Here is a 25515-nt window from a genome sequence, read left to right as displayed (position 1 = left end):
TGATGATATCATTTGGTCAGCAATGGTATGTGTAGGGGTCCCTGCTTTAGAACCACTTGTTCAATCTTGTGTGCCGAACTGTGTGCTCCAAAACACTTGTGCTTGCACCAAAATAGTATTCTTTTATCATATTTGTCATAAATTGCCATCTACCCTGCTTTACAGAGTGAGCAGTCTCCAACTAGCATGTAATGTGATGTGGTTGTCCAACATCTTGTCATCTACTCGTAGGTTTTTCACCATCCTTCAACCACTGTCCATAGCTGCTTGTGACAGTAGCACATGAACAGGTGACCAGATTTGCCATTTCTGAGATACTTCTCTCCATGTGTTAGGCCATACATCTGCCGTTTGTTAGTGTCTTTTATGTCAGTAAGGTTTCCCCATTTAAGATGTGTATCATTGCTGGAATGAGTCCCCATTTACCTCTTCTCCACATACACACTGTTCTTACTGCTCATATGCCCACAACACTAACAGCTGACATACAAGCTCACAGTGGGCATTGCTGATAATGTTTTGGTTCGTCTGTGTATGTTGTATTGAAATTATTCTGACAGATTAAAAATGTACATTGCAGTGGGGTTTGAACTCTGATGTTACTGATTAAGCTATTTGACTCAACTTAACAGATGATTATGTCAGTGCCTCTCTCATACCCTCCCGAATGCTACAAACTTCCCTCTGTACCCTGCTGGACTGTTTTTCCTGAGGGGAACAATGTTGCAGAAAGTTGTAGAATCGCAGGTTAAATGTTTTTGTGAAATGTTTGAAAAGTCGGAGAAAGGTGAACTATGAACCTTAAAGTGAAGTTCAAATTGCTGCTGATTGAAGGCAAACATCAGGATATCTCTTGCTCTGCAGCAAATAGTTATCAGGATATTTCATCATGGTGTACAAATTACTGCAGAATAAAATATTTATTTTTGCAATTGGTGAAGACCATAATTCTTGGCTAATGGGGAAGGATGAATGGCATCTATATGAGTGGAATTGCTTGTGGTAGATGTCATTGTAGATAGGAGAAATTGCTTAGTTGTCTGAGCATTTGATATGTAGGCCTTTATAGATGGTGCCTAAATTGAAAATGTATATTTAAAAGTCAAGGTGTATGAAAACCATAGAGCAGCATTTTGTATCAAACTAAACAAATCTTCTGCAGAAATCTTTTATGTGGGATTTATGGGCCTACAAGAAACCTGAGAGGATATGATTTTGGTATGATTGAGGCATTCCAAGATGCTTAGATGTGTTCCTCTTGCCTTTTCATTCATTTATTTATTCCATCACCTACTCATCCATCCATCTCTCTGTACTCTTTTGTACATCCCAACTAGAAGGAGAAACTGTACGGATCTGGAATGAGTCAACAGTCAGACAGTTCAGATCAATGTCTTTTGTCAGACCAGTACAGTACTGCGAACACTACCTTCCAACTTAGAAGTTGCTATTTCTGGATAACTAGAAGCAGTAACAGAGGGTCTGCATGATTACATTCAGTTACAGTGACAAGGCCAAAGATTGCCAAGAACAGCAAAGTTATCTTACATATCATTGTAGATTTATGGCATAAAAGGGAAGTAGTGGTTGAGAAGGAAATGAAACAGGGTTGTAGCCTATCCCCTGTGTTATTTAATCTCAGCACTGAGCACAAGGAAAGAAAGGAGAAATTTGGAAAGGGAATTAAAGTTCAGGGAGAAGAAATAAAAACTTTGAGGTTTTCCAGTAACACTGTAATTTTGTCAGAGACAGCAAACGACTGTACCAAAATTAAGTACCATTTTGTAACCTACTCTTAATGTTATTTGTTATTTCATATTGTACTACCACCTCTTTGTTATAGTGCCATCCTGTCAAGCAAGTGTTTATTTGCAAGCATGTGTGTCAACTATAATTAAGGTACCACAGATGGGAAACAGTTCCTGCTAATCTGAATGTTTGGACTGAATTAATTGTAGCATTCATTTACTATATTCACAACAAACAGGATACTGCATCAACACTGAATTATCACTGTATATCTCAATGCAGTTTGTGTGTATTCAGCTAAAATAAATGAAATAAATTAGTAAGAGGGCTGTTAATGTGAAAAAGTTGCTATCTTGTCAGTTGTACCAAGTAGCTGATGTTTAAAAACTTAATTTTCTTGATGTGGTCATCAGTCCAAAGACTGGTGTGTTGCAGTTTTCCATGCTACTCTGTCATGTGCAGGTCTCTTCATCTCTATGCAACTACTGCAATGTACATCCATTTGAGCGTACTTAATGTATTCATTTCTTGGTCTTCCTCTACAATTTTACCCCCCCCCCCCCCCCACTCACACTTCCCTCCAATACCAAACTGACAATCCCATGATGTCTCAAAATGTGTTCTATCAGTGGATCCTTTCTTTACTCAAATTGTGCCACAAATTCCTTTTCTCCTCAATTCTACTCAGTGCCTCCTCATTAGTTATGTGATCTACCCATCTAATATTCAGCATTCTTCTGTAGCACCACATTTGTAATCAGAATAATTGCTGGAGCCCACCCACGGTCATGCTGCAGACATCTATTTAAGGATCTAGGGATCCTCACAGTATATATATTCACTTATGAAATTTGTTGTTAATAATCCAACCCAGTTCAAAAGTAATAGCAGTGTGCGTAGCTATAACAGCAGGAGAAAGGATGATCTTCACTATGCAGGGTAAAATCTGACTTTGGCACAGAAAGGGGTAAATTATGCTGCCACAAAAGTCTTTGGTCACCTACCAAACAGCATCAAAAGCCTGACAGATAGCCAACTGACATTTAAAAATAAATTTAAAGAATTTCTAGATGACAACTCCTTATACTCATTGGCTGAATTTTTAGATATAAATTAAGATGGAAAAAAAAGAAAAAAAAACTTAAACATTAGTGTCATGCAATATTTTGTGTAATGTAATATCTTGTACAGACATCTTTTATTAAACTGACACATTCCACATCATTACGAAGTGTCGTATTCATGATCTATGGAACAAGTATTAATCTAATCTAATCTAATTTCAAAAGCTTGTATTCTCTTCTTTTCTGAACTGTTTATCGTGCAAACCACTTCCATACGAGACTACTCTCCAGACACAAATCAGTAAAGAAAGCTTCCTGGCACTTAAATCTATATTTGATGTTGACAAATTTCTCTTCTTCAGAAATGCTTTACTTGCTATTGCCTGCTTTGGCCATCATCAGTTATGTTACTGCCCAAATAGCAAAATCCATCTACTACTTTTAACGTCTTATTTCCTAACCTAATTCCCACAGCATCACTTGCTTCTGTTTAACTATATTCCATTATCCTTGTTTTGATTTTTTTGGTGTTCCTCCTTTCAAGACACTGTCCATTCCATTCAACTGCTCTTCCAAGTACTTTGCTGTCTCTGACAGAATTACAGTGTTACCGGAAAACCTCAAGGTTTTTATTTCTTCTCCCTGAACTTAATTCCATTTCCAAATTTCTCTTTTCTTTTTTTCTGCTCAGTGCAGAGATTAAATAACACTGGGGATAGCCCACTACCCTATTTCACTTCCTTCTCAACTACTGCTTCCCTTTTATGCTATTCAACTACTATAACTGCTGTCTGGTTTGTTTACAAGTTGTAGATAACTTTTCACTCCATACTCTTACTACATCTAGAATTACTAAGAGTGTATGCAAGTCAGCATTGTCAAAAACTTTCTCTAAGTCTACAGACATTACAAACATAGATTTGCCCTTCCTTTATCTATCTTTTAAGATAAGTCGTAGGATGAATATAACTTTGCACATTCCTACATTTCTCTGGAACTCAAATTGATCTTCCCAAGATTGACTTCTACCAATTTTTCCATTTTCCTGTGTCTCATTCGTGTCATTAATTTGCAACCATGTCTTCTCAAACTGATTTTTTGATAATATTCAAAGCTGGCAAAACTTACTGTTTTGGAATTGGAACTATCACATTCTTCTTGAAGTTTGAGGTTATTTCATCTGTATCATACATTGTACACTCTGTGCATATCGTAGTTACATCGGTAGTTATGACAGAATGTTGTCTACTATTGGGGTCATGTTTCAGGTTAGGTCTTTCAGTGCTCTGTCAAATTCCTCTAACAGTTTCGGTGTCCAGGGGCATCACATTGAGCACCTTTGAATGTTCTATCTTGGGCAATGGTACAGGAGAGTCAAAGTCAATTTTGTGTGATGTTTTTACGTGGTTTTTATTTGTTTTCTGATAATTCCAGCAAGTGGACGAGTTTGTGATCCCAGGCTCAAAGTCAGTGTTGTGTTATTTAATTAATAACATTGTGTTTAAGTGAATGGTACACTGTGATACATTTTTGAATAGGTCTTTAGGAGAGGAAATGAATTACCAAATAAAAAAATACAGGGTGCCATTGAAAAAAGTCATTCTGCTGTTCATATCTTTATAAAAACAAAGCTACTACAAAGGCAATCATGTTGATTGATGTCCCCCTGATGGCTGAAGAACATTTGCTTGAAACTTTTGTAATTTGCATGTAGACAGACAGTTATTTAGAGTGGTCAAGATAAATGGGAGTGTGGAACAGCAGCTGGTCGATGAAATGTAATATTACTGTACAAACAGCCATTATTTTGATTGTTTTATTAGGCAACCAGTTTTGACATTCCAGTCACATGATTTTCAGGCCTGTCGCATGAGTGACACCAGACACCACTCGTGCATCTATAAGACAAGGCACCAAGCTGCCAGGCTGCTGATAATGATATATGGTTCCATAGGTATCTGAACTTCATGCGCATGTGTTCTCTTCACACGCATGACAGCAACTGTTGCTCTCACATGTGTGAAGAGAACACATGCTCATGAAGTTTGGATATCTGTGGAATCAAACACAGTTATTGGTACCTTGTCTCATAGGTGCGCGAGTGGTACATGCAGTCATTCATGTGACAGGCCTGAAGGTGATGTGATTGGAATGTCAAAACTGATTACCTAATAAAACAATCAAAATAATGGCTGCTGGTACAGCATTATTACAGCTTAATTCTTAGCAACTAGTGCATTCATTTCATAATTTAAAATATACATATACACATTTTTGTAATTCATTGGTGTTATGAATTTAAAAGTTCTAATTTATTACACATAGGTCTTGTAGTTTGTCAGATGTTTTCTTTTTTGCCTTTATTAATAGTTTAATTTGATGCAACAAGATTAAAAATTTCATGATTTAGAAGTCTGTGGATCTACTAATGTTTCAAAATAAAATTTTTACATTACTGAACATCTTTATAAGATATTTGTATAATATTATAGTTCATTTACATAGTTGTCTCCAATTACTTATACGTTTCTATACTACAGTAGGAACTGCAAATCAGTGTAGAGGGCCACTATGATTCAGCTGGATGCACCGGATCCCTTGAGAACACCTTTGCTGTCAGTTGCTGCTCGTACCGGCAATATCAATGCTGTCAGTAAACTGCTCAAAGATGGACGAAGGGCAGATAATGTTGATAACCGTGGCTGGACAGCACTGCATGAAGCAGCCGCAGCAGGACATGTTGAGTGTGCTGTACTGTTGCTGAGTCATGGTAATGCATATTCAAAATGCAGAAAACTTTTTATCTTTCTACAATATATCTTTTAGGTCCTCCATAGTCATCATTTTAAGTTTTTATGCCAGATATAAAGTTAGCTAATTCCTAAAACCACGCTTTTTCTATCTCTAAGATGTATGTCCACATTTTGTAAAAAACTCACAAAAACATTTTATCAAACTAAAATATATTTTTAGAAGGAAGAGCATTTCTTAAACTATTTTTCTACATAATTGTCACCACTGTCCAGACATTTGTCATAGTGGGAAACCAATTTTTCTGTTCCTTCTTCACAGAAAGATGCTGTCAGTGAAGACTCTTTATTGTTGTGAACATACCTTCCTCTGTGGTAGTCAGAAGATGCAACATCAGAGTTGTATGGCAGGTGATCCAACTGCTCCTCACAGAGTTGTTGAATAAAGATTTGAGTGATACCAGCAGAATGGGGACATGCATTGTCGTGAATCTTGATGCCTTCCTAAGAGACAATCTCAACTCATTCCAAATTAATAATATAAGTGTAGACCAGATGTGGCTTAAATTCAAAGAAATAGTATCAGCAGCAATTGAGAAATTTATACCAAATAAATTAACAAACGATGGAGCCGATCCTCCTTTGTACACAAAACGGGTTAGAACACTGGTGCAGAAACAATGAAACAAACATGCCAAATTTAAACAGATGCAAAATCCCCAAGATTGGCGATCTTTTACAGAAGCTCGAAATTTAGCACGGACTTCAATGCGAGATGCTTGTAACGTTTCCACAATGAAACTTTGTCTCGAAACCTGGCAGAAAATCCAAAGCGATTCTGGTCGTATGTGAAGTATGTTAGTGGCAAGAAACAATAAATGCCTTCTCTGCATGATAGCAATGGAGATACCATAGAAGACAATGCTGCCAAAGCAGAGTTACTAAACACAGCCTTCTGAAATGCCTTCACAAAAGAAGACGAAGTAAATATTCTAGAATTCGAATCGAGAACAGCTGCCAACATGAGTAACGTAGAAGTAAATATCCTCGGAGTAGTGAAGCAACTTAAATCACTTAATAAAAGCAAGTCTTCTGGTCCAGACTTTATACCAATTAGGTTCCTTTTGGTGTATGCTGATGCATTAGCTCCATACTTAACAATCATATACAACCGTTTGCTCGACGAAAGATCCGTACCCAAAGACTGGAAAGTTGCACAGGTCACACCAATATTCAAGAAAGGTAGTAGGAGTAATCCACTAAATTACAGGCCCATATCATTAACGTCGATATGCAGCAGGATTTTAGAACATGTATTGTGTTCAAACATAATGAATTACCTCAAAGAAAATGGTCTATTGACACACAGTCAACATGGGTTTAGAAAACATCGTTCCTGTGAAACACAACTAGCTCTTTATTCACATGAAGTGCTGAGTGCTACTGACAAGGGATTTCAAATCGATTCCGTATTTCTGGATTTCCAGAAGGCTTTTGACACTGTACCACACAAGCGGCTCGTAGTGAAATTGCGTGCTTATGGAATATCATCTCAGTTATGTGAGTGGGTCTGTGATTTCCTGTCAGAGGGGTCACAGTTCGTTGTAATTGACGGAAAGTCATTGAGTAGAACAGAAGTGATTTCTGGCGTTCCGCAAGGTAGTGTTATAGGCCCTATGCTGTTCCTTATCTGTATAAACGGTTTGGGAGACAATCTGAGCAGCCGTCTTCGGTTGTTTGCAGATGACGCTTTGTTTATCGACTACTAAAGTCATCAGAAGATCAAAACAAACTGCAAAACGATTTAGAAGAAATATCGGAATGGTGCTAAAAGTGGCAGTTGACCTTAAATAAGAAAAAGTGTCATCCACATGAGTGCTAAAAGGAACGCATTAAACTTCGGTTACACGATAAATCAGTCTAATTTAAAAACCGTAAATTCAACTAAATACCTAGGTATTACAATTATGAACAATTTAAATTGGAAGGAACACACAGAAAATGTTGTTGGGAAGGCTAACCAAAGACTGCGTTTTATTGGCAGGACACTTAGAAAATGTAACATACCTACTAAGGAGACTGCCTACATTACTCTTGTCCGTCCACTTTTAGAATACTGTGGGATCCTTACCAAATAGGACTGACTGAGAACATCGAAAAAGTTCAAAGAAAGGCAGCATGTGTTGTATTATCGCGAAATATGGGAGAGAGTGTCACATAAATGATACAGGATTTGGGATGAACATCATTAAAAGAAAGGCATTTTTCGTTGCGATGGAATCTTCTTACCAAATTCCCATTATCAACTTTCTCCTCCGAATGCGAAAATATTTTGTTGACACCGACTTACATAGGGAGGAATGATCACCAAGATCGAATAAGGGAAATCAGAGCTCATACAGAAAGATACAGGTGTTCATTCTTCCTGCACGCTATACGAGACTGGAATAATAGAGAATTGTGAAGGTGGTTCGATGAACCCTCTGCCAGACACTTAAATGTGATTTGCAGAGTATCTATGTAGCTGTAGATGAAACAGTGTTTCACAGTTATTGTACCGCTGTGCCTGTTTCATTCCTGGGAAGGATCTGAACAAGCAGAAAATGATGCAACAAATGCTGTTAACAGTGGCTGTCTTCACTGGCACCATCCTTCTATGAAGAAGGCATAGAAAAGTTAGTTTCCCACTATGGCAGATGCCTGAACAATGGTGTTAACTATGCAGAAAAACAGTTTAAGGTATGCTCTTTTTTGTAAAAACAAATTTTGGGTCAAAAAAATGTTTTAAAAGAATCCCCCCCCCAAATGGTTCTTACTTTCCAGATATGCCTCTTATGTGGATGAGTATGTTCTTTCATGTTAGTAAAGGGTACAGTCTGTTTTGTACTGATCATTGTAAATTGTTTACAAATAACATCACTATTAATACAGATGTAACCATATTGTGCATAAATTGCAAACATCCCTGAAAACAATAACAACAACATCAACTACTACTACTACTACTACTACTACTACTATTTCTATTAAACTAATACTATATTAATGTAGGCTTTTGGAGGCCTCTACAATGAGTAATGCATGTTTTTCCTATATTTAGGTAAGATTACTGGAAACCTCAAACCTTTGAAATTATATCTTATTACTCTCTTTCATAAAAGTAACAGATTATTTATGCTGTGCTACAGAAGTCTTTTCTACAACTGGTAAATGTTGGTGCCTTCATTCTAAATTTTAAGGGGAAAGAAATTAAAGTGAAGTTAGAGAAGATTGATTGCAGACCTGTACTTGAATCAGAAGGAATGGGTATGAATTACCATCTTCTCCTTTATTTCTGTTCCTTGAATTTCTCCTACTATTTCCGTGCCCATTCTGGTTATCCTCCATCCAACCATTCCTCGAATTTCTACTATAATTAGTTCTGTTCATCCTATTTACCTGAAACTCTCTCCCTGATTGATTATCATCATCAAAATTCCTTCTACGATCTTCCACTGAGGCCTTCACCCTCTCCACTTTATCAACATAATTCAAAAAATCGCCAATATAACACCTTGGGGCAGGTACAAGCAATTCTCTAACTTTCTGAGGCAACTTAGTTTCTAAACCCATAATTATTGATTCACTACCTAGGCCATTGTCCAAATATTTCAATTTGCTTATCCAAAACACAGAAACCTTTCATAGTACCCTTCATAGGGTCAAATCTCTGTCCTCCCCTCTAAATTCTCTGCCACTTCTCTTTGGACCAATATTCATCTAAAAATGCTTTCTTAAAGCGATGCCAAGAAGTACCTGAGCTGCCCATCCATAAGCACCCTCTTTCAAAAAACCTCTCGCAAATGACGTTTCCTCTTTATCATTCCGTGTATCAGGCAAATCATTAAATTCCCTAATGAAATCCAGTGGATGCACTTCCCCATATGGTTCAAAATTATTAAATTTCTTACAACTAACAAATGATGGACTGTTTGGGACACTACACACTCTATGCTTTAGATTATGTACCTCTTCCACCTTTTTCTCCATTTCAGCCAATTTTGAATCTACATTTCTATTTACTTTTACCAATTAATGCTTTTATTATCTCATCTACAATAGGACTTTCATACCCATCATTCAAAGCTATATTCATGTCTGTTTTATAACCACTATTGTCTACCGAATCAGTCCCCATTAAGTCTTTCTGTTCGGTTAAAAACTTAACCTCTACACCTTTGTTATCAGTTTCATCACTCACCTGTTGTCCATTCTTCCCCATTCATTAAGGCCACACATTATGCATCACTTAATATAAAATGGCCTTTGCTATGAATTACCTTATTTTTATTCACTCATCACCTGCTGCTGCTGCTGCTGCTGTTGTCATCTCGATTTGTTATCTGCAAGACTGCTGCAAGTTGTAATTCTCTCAGTGAGGCATGTTGTTTATCCTGGTCAGCTTTGTACATCTGCGTGCTGATTGGCTGCTCCTGTACTCAGTGGCTGCTTCCATAGAACCCACATGCTGATTGGCTGCTGTGATACTCTGTTACTGTGGCCATGAAACGGATGCATGGATTGGCTGTTTCACCGTGCTGTTTAATGGAGCTACATCAATTCTGACATTTCAAAGTAATTGAATTTCACACTCCCATAATATTGTGTGTTCACTGTCCTCGACAAAATTCTGATGCCGTATATATCACACACTCACTTCGTTAAAATCACTGTACTGTAAACCGTTCTCGGATTCTCTGTTCAAACTTCACAAGTCCTTGTTTATTGTGTCCAAATACAATAGTCCTCACCCAAAAAGGCACCATATGTGACGTTTGCCTGCTTTTATTTCTTTGTTGATAGTCTTCAGTGTCAACATACTGCTTTGCTATACTGACTGAAAAATGGGGGTGGGAGTTCAACACTAACTACTGTAAATGATGTAGCCGACAGTTGCAGAATTGCGTTTCACAGTTCTTTGCTTTCACTGTTCACAAGCCCCCAATATCACAAATTGTATGGCCAATCCTGTATTGGTAAATGTTGATAAGCCTCATTAATAGGTTGCAGGCAAACATCAGCATACTGCTACAATAGTTTGCTGTTGAGCATCTATGAGCAGTAAAAACCTAACCACACAGTTCACAGTAAATTTAACAGGCATGGTCAATAATTGTTTATTACATCTCCACTTCCACTGTTAAGTTGATGAATTGTTGTTAATTTAACCAACACATAATTCCCATCTGAAAATTGGTCTTGGACTGACTGTCTCAGGACCAAAAATCAGTCCTGTAAACATATGTGCAATAATAGGCACTGAAACTATACATTGTTTGATGTTACAGAAATTACAATTAAAACATAACTCATTCAATTAACAGAATACATCCAAATATTCCTTCTTTTTAATAGTTCATTCTACCATATAGGTTAGGCTGAATTCTTTGTTTAATTAATGAAATTAACATATATAGTTATAAACACAATACTTTGGACAAACCTGGTAATTATTTGAGAATTAATCAAGGCCTGGCTTTGCTAATATGTTTTCGAATAGAGCCAAAAAATACTTTAAGAATCCTAATAGTTATTCTTCCAAATGTTTATAATTATTACAGAATTTATGTTTGTGTATAAGTCAACAATAGAATTTAAGTCATGAAACAATTGATGATTTCACCCTATAACAAAAGGTATTTACCAGGAATGATCAAAATAAATTAGGAAATTAACTGCATACACAAAACTAAGCACAAAATTAGACCTCATGCTATATTCCTTAATACTGAGGGCTAACCTTTCTCTTTTATCGAAATGCAGATTATACTCATGCATGTTAATGATAATTAGGCAAAAATGAAAATAAAATGAATTTAAGGAGGCAGATGGCAAAATAAGAGAGGAAGTAAAGAGATCCCAGTTTGCTTCGTCACAACCTCATCCAGATCATCTGCCCCTGGGCCGGATGATGTTCACATTCAGATGTAACAGCATGTTTCTCGTGCATGCAAGGACTTTCTCCTTTTTATGTACTATCACATTTAGGCAGATGGTGTGTTTCCCAGATGCTGGCAAGAAGCCACTGTCATACCCATACCTAAGCCCGGTAAGGACAAGCATCTTCATCCTAGCTACTGCCCCATCTCTCTCAGCAGCTGTGTTTGGTAGGTGATGGAACATATGATTCATGGCCAGCTGGTATGGTGATTTGAGTCTTGCAGTATACTAACCACTGCGCAATGCGGATTTTGTGCATGGCATTTCGCAGTTGACCATCTCATCACTTTGTCAACCCCTGTCATGAATGGTTTTCTACAGGAATACTAGACTCTGGCATTGTTTTTTGATTTGGAGAAAGCCTACGACACCTACTGGTGGACTAGTATTCTCTGTACTCTATACATGTGGTGCTCCCGAGGCCGCCTGCCCCATTTCCTTCAGGAATTTTTAAAAGTACCTGAGTTTTCAAGGTATGTGTAGGTCCAGCCTTGTCAGGCACATTTATTCAGGAGAACAGGGTGCCTCAAGGCTCTGTTCTGAGTGTCGTCCTTTTGCTATAATCATTAATCCTATTATAGACTGTTTGCCTCCAGACGTCTCCAGCTCCCTTTTTGTCAACGGGTTTGCAGCCTTTTGTAGTTCTCCACAGACTTGCCTCCTTCAGTGGTGCCTTGATCCTCTTTACTCATGGTGCATTGTCGATGGCTTTCACTTTTCCTCAGACAAAACCATTTATATGAATTTCTGGCAGCACAGTGAGTTTCTTCCATTATCTTTGCATATTCGACCCTTTGCACTTCCGTTTGCTGAAACTGTGAAATGCCTGGTGTTCATGCTTGACAGGAAACTTTCTTGGTCCTCCCACATGTCTTACCTGGCCACACAATGTTCCCAGTCCCTCAGTAACCTATGTAGCTCAAGCAGCACTTTGTGGGGAGTGGATGGGACCACCCTCCTCCATTTTTACCGATCCCTTGTTCGTTTGAAACTAGACTATGGGTGTTTTATTAATTTCTCTGCAGTCCGTGCATCTTATGTTGTCTTAACACACCACACCATCGTGGTCTAAGTTTGGCCACTAGTGCTTCTTACTCTAGTTGAGAGCCTCTATGCAGAAGCTGCCAAAATACCACTTTCATACCAGTGTGATGTCGTCCTCAGCGGATATGCATACTGTTTTGTAGTGATCTGTGCCATTCATGGAAGGGCATATGTCATGTACGTCAAATATAGAGTTCAGAGTAAAGATGTGCGCGATCATAATTAGTTTGTAAACATCGGGCCACATACTGTGGGAAAGTATTATTCGACAGGTGTGGAGTATACTTGTCGGAGAGCACTTGTAATCTTTGTGGTGCAAGGATGAATGAAGGAGCTCTGATACCATGGAACACCTCTGGCACCAAGAAAGACAAATATGATGCATATAAGTGATTGTTGTTATGTACTGTTCACAGGCATGTTAATAAGTCATCTTTGATATAGCAGTATTAGTTTTTCTAGGAGTAACCATGTAATGTGTAACCATTTTTGAAATTTTGTGACAATATACAGTGTTAGTTGGATGCAAACTACACTTTATTTAAGTAGAGGAGTGGTATTTTGTTTTATAGCTACTTCACTTATAGAAATAGCTGGACCCTGAGATAAATCACAAGAGTTGCAAGATTGAATCTCTACACCAATTTAATAAGGGAGTGTTAAGGCGGCAGTGTTAGGTGGAGCTGCATTGAGGAATAGGTCTAGAACAGACACTGCTCAAGCAGACAAAATATTGTCACAGAAGCTGCATATAGTAGTCATAAGCCATTAAAAAACACTCCAGTTTGTCTGCCATGCCTGGCCACCCATCCTATGCCTCTTTTTTCGATGACACCCTTGACTATCACTATGGGGTGCACCCTTCTTCTCTGTTACCACCTGGAGTTCACTTTTGGCTACTGCTGCAGCAGCTTAACTTTATGCTATCTGCTATGTTTGTGGTGGATGTGAACTCTTCACTGCCTTGGCTTTGTGCGGCGGCCTGTGTTCATCTTGGACTTCATTCGCTTCCCAAGGACACTATCCTGGATTCAATCTATTGCTGTAAGTTTCTTGAACTTACTATGCAATGTAACAATAGTACTTTTGTGTATACTGATGGCTCTAAGACCAGCTGTGGTGTTGGGTGTGCCATCATCATTGACACTGACCATTTTTGGTATTGGTTTCCAAAACACTGCTAGATTTTTAGAGTGGAGCTTCTCGCCCTCATATCAGACCAAGCATCACATCTGTTGACACAGGCTTTTTAATTGTGTCATATGCTCCAATTCTGTCAGTGCACTTCAGAGCCTCTGTGTGCTGTACATACTCCTTCCCTTAGTGCATGGGTCCAAGAAAGGTCCCACTTGCTCGTTTTTTAGGGAGTTACTGTGGTGTTCATTAGGGTTTCTGGTCACACCCGACTGACAGGAAATGAGGCTGCTGCCAAGGCTGTAGTTATCCTACCTTGACGCTAGCTCTTCCATTCCTTCAGATGATCTCCATGTTGCCATCTGCTGGAAAATGGTGTCAGTTTGATATCACCACTGGTCTTCTCTTCATGGATCAAGCTCCGGGGAATTAAACATCTCCCGATGGCTTGGCCAACCTCCTGTTGGCCCTCTCGTTGTGAGATCATTGAGCTAGGTTGTGTATTGGGCACTGTAATTTTAGCCATCACCATTTGTTCAGTGGTGATCCTCCACCACTTTGTGCTTATTGTCATCAACCTTTGACGGTTTGCCATATCCTGATCCACTGCCCTTATTTTAGCTGCTTACATTCCAGTGCATGTTTGCCATCTGAGTTATCAACCATTTTAGTGAATGACTCACGCGCTATTGATTGTGTTTTACTTTTTATCCATCGTAGCAGTATGGCGAAGGTCATTTAATCTTTGGTTCAGGACCTTCCCTGCCTCTACAGCATATTTTGTGGATCTTTCTCCAAGGGGAAGTCTTTGTTTTTAGTTCTCTTTCCTTACGTTGATTGGGCTTAACATATAGTCTCTTCTAACTTGTTTTTCTTGTTTGTGTTCTAAGTTTATGGCATGGGCACTTATGATTTCAGTTGTTTTTGTTGTGTTTGCGCCCATTCAAGAAAATTCCTCAGTCTATTCACAGATATCAGTTGAGATTCTCATATAATTACACTTTTGATAATAACCATAGGTGTGGTACTAAGTGAAATGCTTTTCAGAAGTAAAGAAATACTATATCTACATGACTGACTTGATCGATGTGAGGAAAACATGAGTAGAATTTTGCATGGCTGATATTTTTGGAATTTGCCGTGTTAGGCATGAAGGAGGCCATTCTGTTCAAAATACCTCAGAATACATTCTGAAATTTAAAAATTGTTGTTTGTCAAAAATATGGAACACTATGTTTGGCAGCACTTGTACTACTCTTCTTGTAGATGGGTTTGACCTATGCTTCCTTCCATCTACTGAACAAAACTTTTTGTTAGAGGGGTGCACAGTATATTATGGTTAAAAAAGTGATAACTCAGTCACAAATTCTGTACAGAATCAGATATGGATTTTGTCGAGTCCTGAACCTTTGGCCAGTGTTACCAATTTCAGTAGTTTTTCAATGTCACTGATATTAATATCTGTGGTGCTCATCTTTTCAGGAATATGAGAATTGAACTGGCAGAATACTCCTGAGTTTTCCTTTGTAAAGGAACATTTGAATAACATTTGGCAAGGGTGTTCAACATTTCTGCTTTTTTTTTAGCTACCCTCAATTCCAGTTCCTGTGTCATCAATGAGTATGTGGACACTAACTTTGGTGCCACTGACAGCCTTCATTAAAGGTCTCATGCAAGTTGATTTGACTGCCAAACATGTTATATTTATCCTTTCCTACAACCCTTTGCTGTGTTTTACACCTGTTGTCTGGTAGACACTGCTCCTTAAGAAGCTTCTTTACAGACTGTATATCGTGACAAGTCTCACCTATCACAAACTATGTACTAGATGTATAACTAGCCAATTATTCTTCTAAACTACAGCCATAGTGCCTCTTCATTCTCGTATCCAGACTGAATGTTTCAAGCTCCTCATTGAGGTAGGATACCTACCTCTTCATCTAGTGTTCTTAACATATAAATCTTGGTTCTCCTTTTAGCTGGTCTTATTATGAGGACTATTCAGAAAGTAGGGAACGTTTCCATCTGATGCTGCTCTGTGCACGCCGATCGCATATGTTTTGGTATGTGTGTGCTCGGCAGCTTAGTCGGCATCCATCCGTGACTGCGGGAACGTCTCTGTGTGTCTGTTTTTTTTGATATTCGAATTTGAAATGTGCACTGCAATCAAACATCCTGCCAGTTGTGAAGTGCAGTCTGTAATACGGTTTTTGATGGCAAAAAACCTAAAACCCATAGAAATTTATCATGAAATGTGCGAAGTATATGGAAACAACATAATGAGTGAATGTTCTGTCTGGAAATGGTGCATTTGGTTTATAAATGGCCAAACCAATGTTCATGATTAAGAGAAAAGTGGATGCCTGAGCATTGTGACTGATGATCTTGTCGCTAAAGTTGATGAAACGATTCATGAAAACTGTTGCTTCACAATAACGGAGCTTTCGCTTTCTTTTCCACAAGTTTCACAGACTTTCTTGTTTGAAATTGTCACTCAAAAGCTAGGTACCACAAATTTTGTGCGCGATGGGTGCCCAAAATGCTTACAAAGCACCATAAAGAACAGCGAATGGGGACAACGTTGACATTTCTGGAGGCCTACCACAAATATGGTGATTCATTACTGGATCAAATCGTAACCAGTGATGAGACTTGGATGAAACATGTCAATTATGAGACAGAATTACAGTCAATGGAGTGGGGGCACACAAGGTCCTCCCAAAACCAAGCAAACCTTGTCAGCAAGGAAGTTGATGGTGACAGTGTTTAGGGATAGGCAAGGTGTGTTTCTTATTGATCGAATGTGGAGCAACCATAAATTCTGCCCGCTACTGTCAAACTTTGCACAGCCTTAGAGGAGCAGTTCAAAACAAACACCAAGGAAAGCTGACATCAAAAATTTTGTTTTTGCATGACAATGCCCGACCTCACATGGTAAATCTCCCTCATCCACCCTACAACCCCAGTCTTGCACCAAGCGACTTCCAGTTGTTTCCCAAGGTGAAGAACTGGCTTGCAATGCAGCTCTTTAATGACTATGCGGAACTCCAGGCAGGCGTGACTCACTGGCTGAAGTCTGAGGCAGCAGAATTTTATGATGAAGGTCTTTCAAAGCTTGTCCACTACTGTGATAAGTCCCTCAATGTGTTTGGTGACTATGTGGAAAAGGGGTATGTCAGTCGCTCTTTCAGATGTATATAATAAAATGTATTTCTTGTACTCTGTTTTCTTTTTAATGCCAAAATGTTCCCTACTTTCTGAATAGCCCTCATATATTGGTCATCAACCACTTCATGGGTACTGATACCAGTTTCTATGTGTACATCGTCACAGAGGTCATGTCTGTTATTTGCCATTAGATCAGTCTATTTTCATGATGAGTGGGCTTTTGAACTTTCAATTCTAGGTAGTTTTCATAGGAGGCATTCATTATTGTTTCACACAATATCTTGTCATGCTCACCACTTACAAAACTGTAATTATCACAGTTGTCTTTTGGATGACTAAAATCTTCTTCAACAGTGAAAAGTGTGATTGATGAACATACATACTAGTGAAGTGTGGTTTTCTCTAAAGTACTCATTTAGATCAGGGGATGAGCCTTTTGACTGATAGAAGGAGCCTGTTATAAGTTTAAGCTCAAATTTGATTCAAATGTGCCCAAACAATCTTGCATACAACTTCAGTTTCTGAGGATTTGAGTTGCTTGTCTACTGCGACAAACACATGACCTCCATTTTGTCTTAGTTTGTCCTTTCAAGATATACTTACAGGGTGGCAATTATTGAACTGTATGGGGGGGGGGGGGGAATTAGTTAAAAACTATGGCTTGCACACACTTTATTTCATATGTAAACCTCACCACAGATATTCAGATGTAGCTTATGACATGTTCGATATGCCTGATGTATAGTGCAGACGAATAGCGAAACTCAATATGACCCTCTGAAGTGTCACAACATCGATGCTGTCGATGACTATCTGAATGGTTGTTTTCAGCTCAGCAATGATTTTGGGGTCAGGACATTGAACACACTCCTGCTTCATTGGGGTCGAGCTCCGTCTTGCATGAACCACATCTTATCGAAGTAAGGATCACTTTGGATAATGGGGTTAATATCATATTCAAAAACCTTCACGTACCATTCAGTAGTCTCCATCCCATCAAGGCTATCACACTGATTATTCTATTACTGGACATTGCACACCACACAAACACTCGTTGAGGGCGAAGAGACTTCTTGATTGTGAAATGTGGATTCTCAGTCCCCTAAATGCGCTAGTTCGCTTATTGATGAACCCATCCAAATGAAAGTGGGCTTATTTGCTAAACCAAACCATATTCACATTGAAGTCCTGTTCGTCAATTCTGTGGACAATAGTGTTGGCGAAACACGGCCGCTGTTCCATGGCTCTGGGGCTTAATGGCTGATGAGTTTGAATTTTGTATGGGAAGAGATGCAGGTCTTCAACAACTTTGTATGGGAAGAGACGCAGGTCTTCAACAACAATTTGTTGCAGTGTCTCCAGTGTGATTCTCTTTTTCTCAGTGTCTCCTGGTTGATTTCCACGTGTTGTGCAGCTTGTCCGATCGATTTCCTGTGGCTGGTTTGAAACACAGTGCTGTCTTCTTGAGATTTTCAGACGTTTTCACCCTTTTTGGATGACTGACATTACCAACACTGTCATCACGAACACTAAACATTCTGTCAAACTTGTGAATCAAATTCTTGATTGTTAGCACATTTGGACCAGTTGTCTTCAGCTTGAGCTCAGTTGCAAACTTCCTTTGAGCCACAGTTGGGCTGTTATTCACATAGTAGGCCTTTACAAGTGCTATATGCGCAAGCAAGTTGTACCTTGACATTTTCATGTGCAAATGACCGACAACAATAAGCTGCATGCACTTGCACGTACTAATTTCCATAATGCCCTGCGGACAACCATGCAGTTCGAATGTCCTAACGCAAACCATACAGAAGTTAAGATGATTTTATTTCATATAGTTCAACTGTCACCCTGTAAATTTTCTCCAAGAATGTCACTGCTATCAGTTTTGGGTTTTGACCAGCTTTCTGTACCTAGTATTACGTGAGCTCCATTGCTTTTTAGAAGCACTTTAAACTTTGGTAGTTGGTCACTAGGATTTTAATAATTCATCGGTGATGGTATTTATTTGGATCTTACACTAATACTTTGGGGTTTCCTATATGTATCGTATGAAATGGATGGAGAGTCACATAATACGAGGGCTATCCACAAAGTACATTACGTTTTGGAATTAAAAATAAATAAAGTATTGGAAATTTTTTTTATTATATACAGATGAAAGCCACACTTAAAAACTACTTTTTTACATAGTTCCCATTTAAATTAAGGCACTTATCGTAGCGATGGACGAGCTTGGAAATTCCTTCATCGTAAAATTTGGCCGCCTGCGCCTTCAACCACGTGGTTACCTCTTCTTTTGGGACAGAAAAGGTGTGTTTTTTGTGGATTTCCTGGAAAGAGGCACTACAGTAAACTCTCAAAGGTATTGCCAAACTGTGCACAACCTCAGAAGAGCAATACAAAAGAAGCGCAGGGGAAAGTTGGGCTCAAAGATTTAGCTGATTCACGACAATGCCCGGGCCCACACGGCAAATGCCACTCGTGAAGTTCTCGAATCTTTTAAGTGGGAGTTGTTTCCTCATCCGTCTTACAGTCCCGACCTGGCACTGAGCGACTTCCACTTATTCCCAGAAATGGTTGGCTATGCAGCGTTTTGATGACGACGCACAGCTTCAAGAAGAGGTAACCACGTGGTTGAAGGCGCAGATGGCCGAATTTTACGACGAAGGAATTTTCAAGCTCGTCCATCGCTACGATAAGTGACTTAATTTAAATGGCAACTATGTATAAAAGTAGTATTTAAGTGTGGCTTTCATCTGTATATAATAAAAAAATTTTCCAATACTTTATTTATTTTGAATTCCAAAACGTAATGTACTTTGTGGATAGCCCTCGTATAATAAATCATTGTGTGCATCCTGCACACAGCTACATGATTAGTGTAGCGAACCTTTTTTCTATCCCGACTTCCATATCTTGCATGAAAGCAGGAATGTTAATTTATCTATACATTGACTGGTATTGAGGGGTTTTGTTTTATCCTGGCTAGTTCTTAAATTAACCTCAGTGAGTCACTACGCATATTGTCTTCCCAGTTCTGAAGGAAAAAACCATAAGTAAATTAATACTAGTGTTTTCAATAGATTCTCGTTCACTTGTTTCAGTTACTAGTCTGCAGTTTATTCTTGGTGAAAATCATGTAACCTAATTATTTATGAACCTGAATCAAAGTAAAGTTCAAGACGAATAGTCAGTTTCAAATTAACATGTTATTTTATTTAACAATAATTATTAATAAATCAGTTCATTCACACGATCGCATTCAAAGGTTTTTTTTTGAATAAGTATCTAATCTGGAATCCCGTCAATATCAGAGATACTAAACAATGTTCTGTCACTTTCGATAAAAAGATTGTTCCCGTTTAATATCCGTAAACTGTCACGAACTATGATTACTAGTTGGGTGAAGTAAAGCTTTTCCACTATCACAATACAAAGTCGGAATCTGTCCAAAAATCGTTAATTCCGTAAAATATTTAAATCTTCACACAAAGTGACGTTAAAGTCAGAGAGATTATTGATCGCCTCCCCATTCCTCTAATATGACAAAAGTTCTAATTCTGATCTGAAATTAATGCTTCCCATAAAACAATCTCGTTGCGATTTATTCTTGCGCCCTGGTTTAATAAAGCTCCTATTGTTGCTTCCTAAAGCTGTACGTCCTAATTGACTTCAAACAGACTAGAGGATAGAGACTGGAGTATCATAATTGCATTGTATGTCTATTTATACTTTAGTAAACGCTATCTTTGGTGTTCAAGACCTACATTTTGTGACTGTAATATTGATTTTCTCATATATAAGAATAACTAATAATTTAACCATTTCTATCGTTTTTCCCCCCTCCCATGCTTTCAAAATTTATGTATATTTTCGAAAATTGGCAACATTTCAGTCCATCTTACATGGTCCTTCGAAATGTGAGCCCTCATAAATCTATTCAACTCTCTAAATACCCGCTCTATCAGGCTACTTTGAGGTCTGTGCTTGGAGATGAAGGTATGCCGGATTTTCTGTTCGGACATCACTTGCTTCCAACGTTTACTAATAAAATATGATGCGTTATCTGTAACTACTCTTTCTGGTTTCCCTACACCATAAATATATTTATTCACAAATATCCTCTACATAGGTCTTACATTCGTAGTTCTTATAGGATATAACTTAATAAATTTTGAAAACACATCGTAGAAACCTATCACGTATCGAAAATTTACCTTCACAATTGGCCACAGCCCGATTACATCACACGAAACCTATTCCAGTGGTCTAGACAGAATGATAGGATGTAATTCTACTTTATTACTGATATTACTTGGCTTAGTCTTCTGACACAAAACACATCTAGACAAAATTTGTACTGCATATTTTCTCAAGTTTGGGTAAAAACAATATCTTAATAATTTGCCTACACATTTCTTTACACCCGTGTGTCCCCAAACTAAATGAGTATACCAAATAAACGTAGTCAAACATGCAGTAGGTTTGCATATTAAATAGTTGGAATCTGCATTTTTACGATAGTACAATGTCCCGCCAGTCAGCTGATATTTATTGCCATTCACGTTATGCACTTGTTTCAAAGATCGTATTATATTGCCCCACTTCTTATCAGCACATTGCAATTCAGTGATTTTGTTACACATTTCATCAAACTTCTTTTTATAAGATGTTGATCTAATTAAAAATAATTTAAAATTGTGTTCACTGTCGTCATAATTATTTTCTTTTAAACCTTTAGGTAATCGGGACAACGCATCTGCTACTACGTTGTCTCGACCCTTCACATGTTTTACATCGATCTTATACTCTTGCAACAGTAGTACCCAGCAAGTTAACCTGGCATGTAACATTTTATTGGATAACAAGAATGACACTGTTAGATAGTTACAGTAAACAGTAATCTTTTTACCATAAACAAAATATCTAAATTTCTTCAACGACCAGACAACGGCCAAAACTTCCAGCTCGGTAGTACTATATGACCGTTCACACACTGATAGAATTCTACTTGCAAAACTGATAATTCTAATAGTATTAGGATCATTCTCGTTCTCCATTTGGAATAGAACACTACCCAGTCCGACGTTTGACGCATCAGCTGCAATGCAAAAATCCTTTTCCAAGTCCAGATGCCTCAAAATCTCTGCTTGTAATAAGGAATCGCGAATATTATAAAATGCTTCCTTACAGTCAGTAGTCCAATTCCATGACACATTTTTCCGTAATAAATTTATTAAAACGTCATTATTAAGAATTGGGTTAGGTAAGAACCTTCGAAAAAATGACACCAATCCCAGAAATGACTTTAATTGCTTTTTAGATTTTGGATAAGGAATATTCTTCAGACTGTCTAATTTCTTGGGATCGGGTATAATACCACTAGGTGAAATAATGTGCCCCAAAAACTTGATCTTATTTCTCCCAAATTTAGAGTTTGTTAAATTAGCAGTAACCCCATGCTCTTTAAATCTTTCTAAAACTTTATTTAACAAATATAAATGCTCTTCCCAAGTTTTAGTAGCTATCAATAAGTCGTCTCCATATACGGTCACTGCTTCGAGTAATTCAGTTCCCAAGACTGTATCCAGTGCAGCTACGAAAACTCCTCCACTAATATTTAATCCGAACGGCATGGCTTTAAATTGATAGCACCGGCCACCGAAAACAAATGCCGTATATTTACGTGATTCCTCCGTTATTTTTGTTTGTCAATAAGAAGCTCAGAGGTCCAAAGAAGTTAAAAAAGAGACTCCATAGAATTTCTGTAGCAATTCCTCAAGGTTTTCAGGTTGTGCTCTCACGGGTGTTAAAATTTTATTGATGTCTCGAGCATCTAGAACCAATCTTAGATCACAATTTGCCTTTTCCACTGCCAACAATGGATTGCAATATTCAGAACTTGACGGTTCATTAATACCCCATTCTAGCATCTTTTTAATCTCTTTTTGAACACCTTCTCTTTTTGACCAAGGTATTGAGTAATTTACTCTACAAAAATTCTTATGCGGATAAACCCTTATGTTATATTCAAACCCTTTTATTACTCCTGGTTTTTTTATTAAAAATGGATTTGAACTTCCTTAACACCGAAGATAAATCTTCCCTTTCAAAAATCCGTGAGATATTCTGATTCCAGTACTTTATCATTAATAATATTTTCACTGATTTCATTTGTATGATCCTCGCAATGATCATCACAACCTTGCAGTAAAATGTCATTATTCAAAACATCTTATATTAAAGCTATTACAGTACATTCATTGAACATCAAATCTTTTCATGAACTTTAACTCAACAAATTTATCACTTATTTCTAACTTACACGTACCTTCTTTAATATCTAAGATAGTACTTTGATCTCTTAGGAAATTCCAACCCCAAATACACATTACAGAAAGTTTCTCAACAATCAAGAAGTTGTTTATTAGTCGATCATCTTGTATTTCAATCTCAACCTGAACCTGCATCCTAACACGTTGTGCTTTAGCACTAATGCCCCAGAGATCGAGCACCCAGGTACCGGTAAAGCCCACGTTGTTTTACATCGACAAATCTGCTTATAGAAACTGTAATTCATGACATTCACTGAGGACCCAGTATCTATCAATATCTGCACAGGAATTTCTCCAATCTTTACCTCCACTGTGGCTAATAAAGTCTCTTTATTGGTCTTCGTACAGTGTCTTTCCTCTAACAGTTCTTCTCGGATATCTATCTCATTATTATTTCGGAGTATGTACGTATCACACGATTTGCCTTCCTGATTCCCTCCAGCCAACCGAGGAAGGCCTAAGCTGACTGGATTCAGTTTACCTCCCTAGTTTCGGTTGTAAGTTTGGGTTCGTCGTGTACTTCTACTATTCTCAGAGTATGTTGACCGTTACCTAAAGCATTGGTATTATTAAAACCTTTTCTATCGGATAACAGTATTGAATTGTCAGCACTATTCATACTGGTTCTGAAATTACTATTACCATTACTCACACATGGTTCCTCCCATTGTACATTTCGATTACGTGCCCAAGATGTACTCGGTGCAGAAATATTGTGCATTCCGTTAAAATTTTGTGATTGGTTTTCTGTAGATCTACGCTTCCTATTCTGGACATCATTCGATGTATTATTACCATTCCTGACTCCAAAATTATTATTATTAGAACCGTAATAATGGTTGTTACCAAAATTCGGATTATTGTTCCCAAAAGAAGGTCTATACCTTTGCCCAGAATTAAAATTTTGCCTTTGATTAATATTATTATTATTCCCATTTCGATTGCCGTCTCCCCGAGCGAAGTTGTTATTGTTGTAGTTAAGGTTGTTGCCATTACCACTACCTATGTTAAATTGACAATAATTATTGTTAATATTCTGATGTCTAGCATCTTCTAACAGAATGTCTACTTCATCTACCATGGACAAAAACTACTCAAGATCGTCATCGGGCACCGTTACTAGACGTTCTCAAATATAAATTGGCAATCTAGATCTCAAGTTCTTATTACTTCACCAAACGAAATAGGACTATACCAGAATTTCGTCTTATTTATGTACTTTTCAAAATAATTCCTAAGAGTACCCTTTTTAGGATTGAATATCTCAGGATTATAAACCTCATTTCGTAATCTTTCTTGTTTGCTAAATGACCAGAATTTTGCCAGAAATAGCCTTTCAAATTCCTGACATGAAGAACAACGTTCGCTTGCGTCGGTAGCCCATATAGCTGCTTCTCCAACCATTTTAGAGACAATAAACTGTATTTTGTCCTTTTCTGTCCAACCCTGGGTAAATACTCTCTTAAAGCTATTAATGAATACTTTAGGATGTATTTGAACACTATTTTTCTCGATTGAAAATGTGGGGAATTGTCTAGTTTCAAAGATACTGGCTTCAATTTTTAAATTAGATAAATAACCTTGCTGCATTTGGGGTTCCAAATCCCAGCCAGACATACATCATTTTCATTCACTTCTCCACCAAATTTCACCCGTTTCTTTAGTCTAAAATTAAAATCATGGTCAGAAAAGACATCGGTTTGCGTCACTCCGGTATCCAATCTGTCCATTCCCTTGTCACGAATTTCATTACTCGAAACTTTGGAATTTGAATTTAAATGTTGTTTTGATACTTCCTCTAACGCTCTTTCCTTTATTAATTTAAATTCTTGCTTATAATCATTAATAATTTCCTGACGTGACCGCTGAATATCATCTACAATATCAGAGGCTTGTTTAGTAACCCTGGAAGATTTTTCTTCAAACCATTTAGATAATCTTTCTTCAGCGCCATTCGATTGTTCCTCTAAATAATTATCTACGGCTTCTTTAGTATTAAATTCTAATTTATCCATCATATTGGTCAAATTATTAACATCTTTTACGAAGTTATTAACATCTTTTACGATCTGATTCTGATTCGATTCTAAATGTGTAACTTTAATGCTCAAGGTATCGGACCTTTCAGTAATCTCTTGTATGTCATCTTGGACTTTTTCAAATCTTTTCTTAAAATCTGAGTCTAAGTTATCCAATTAATTCGCAAATTTTTTATTTTCTTTTAAAATATTCTCTTCTAATTGGGCAAAACGCTCTGCTTTTCTAGCAGAAATACTTTCCTCCAATTTG

General features: G+C 37.7%; 1 protein-coding gene across 5 annotated transcripts in view; it reads left to right on the top strand.

Moving 5' to 3' along the window:
• LOC126196030 (ankyrin repeat and SOCS box protein 3-like) overlaps nt 1–25515 on the top strand; it is a 293727-nt gene that overhangs the window by 10687 nt on the left and 257525 nt on the right. For all 5 annotated transcript variants that reach the window (XM_049934536.1, XM_049934535.1, XM_049934538.1 and 2 more), the window contains exon 2: nt 5354–5583. In XM_049934536.1, the coding sequence (XP_049790493.1) occupies nt 5385–5583 (199 nt within the window). In that variant the 5' untranslated portion in view covers nt 5354–5384. The remainder of the gene's footprint in view (nt 1–5353; nt 5584–25515) is intronic.

This window comes from Schistocerca nitens, chromosome 1 (genome assembly GCF_023898315.1).
Source record: "Schistocerca nitens isolate TAMUIC-IGC-003100 chromosome 1, iqSchNite1.1, whole genome shotgun sequence".
Taxonomy (NCBI): domain Eukaryota; kingdom Metazoa; phylum Arthropoda; class Insecta; order Orthoptera; family Acrididae; genus Schistocerca; species Schistocerca nitens.
This window is presented reverse-complemented; position numbering and strand designations above follow the sequence as displayed.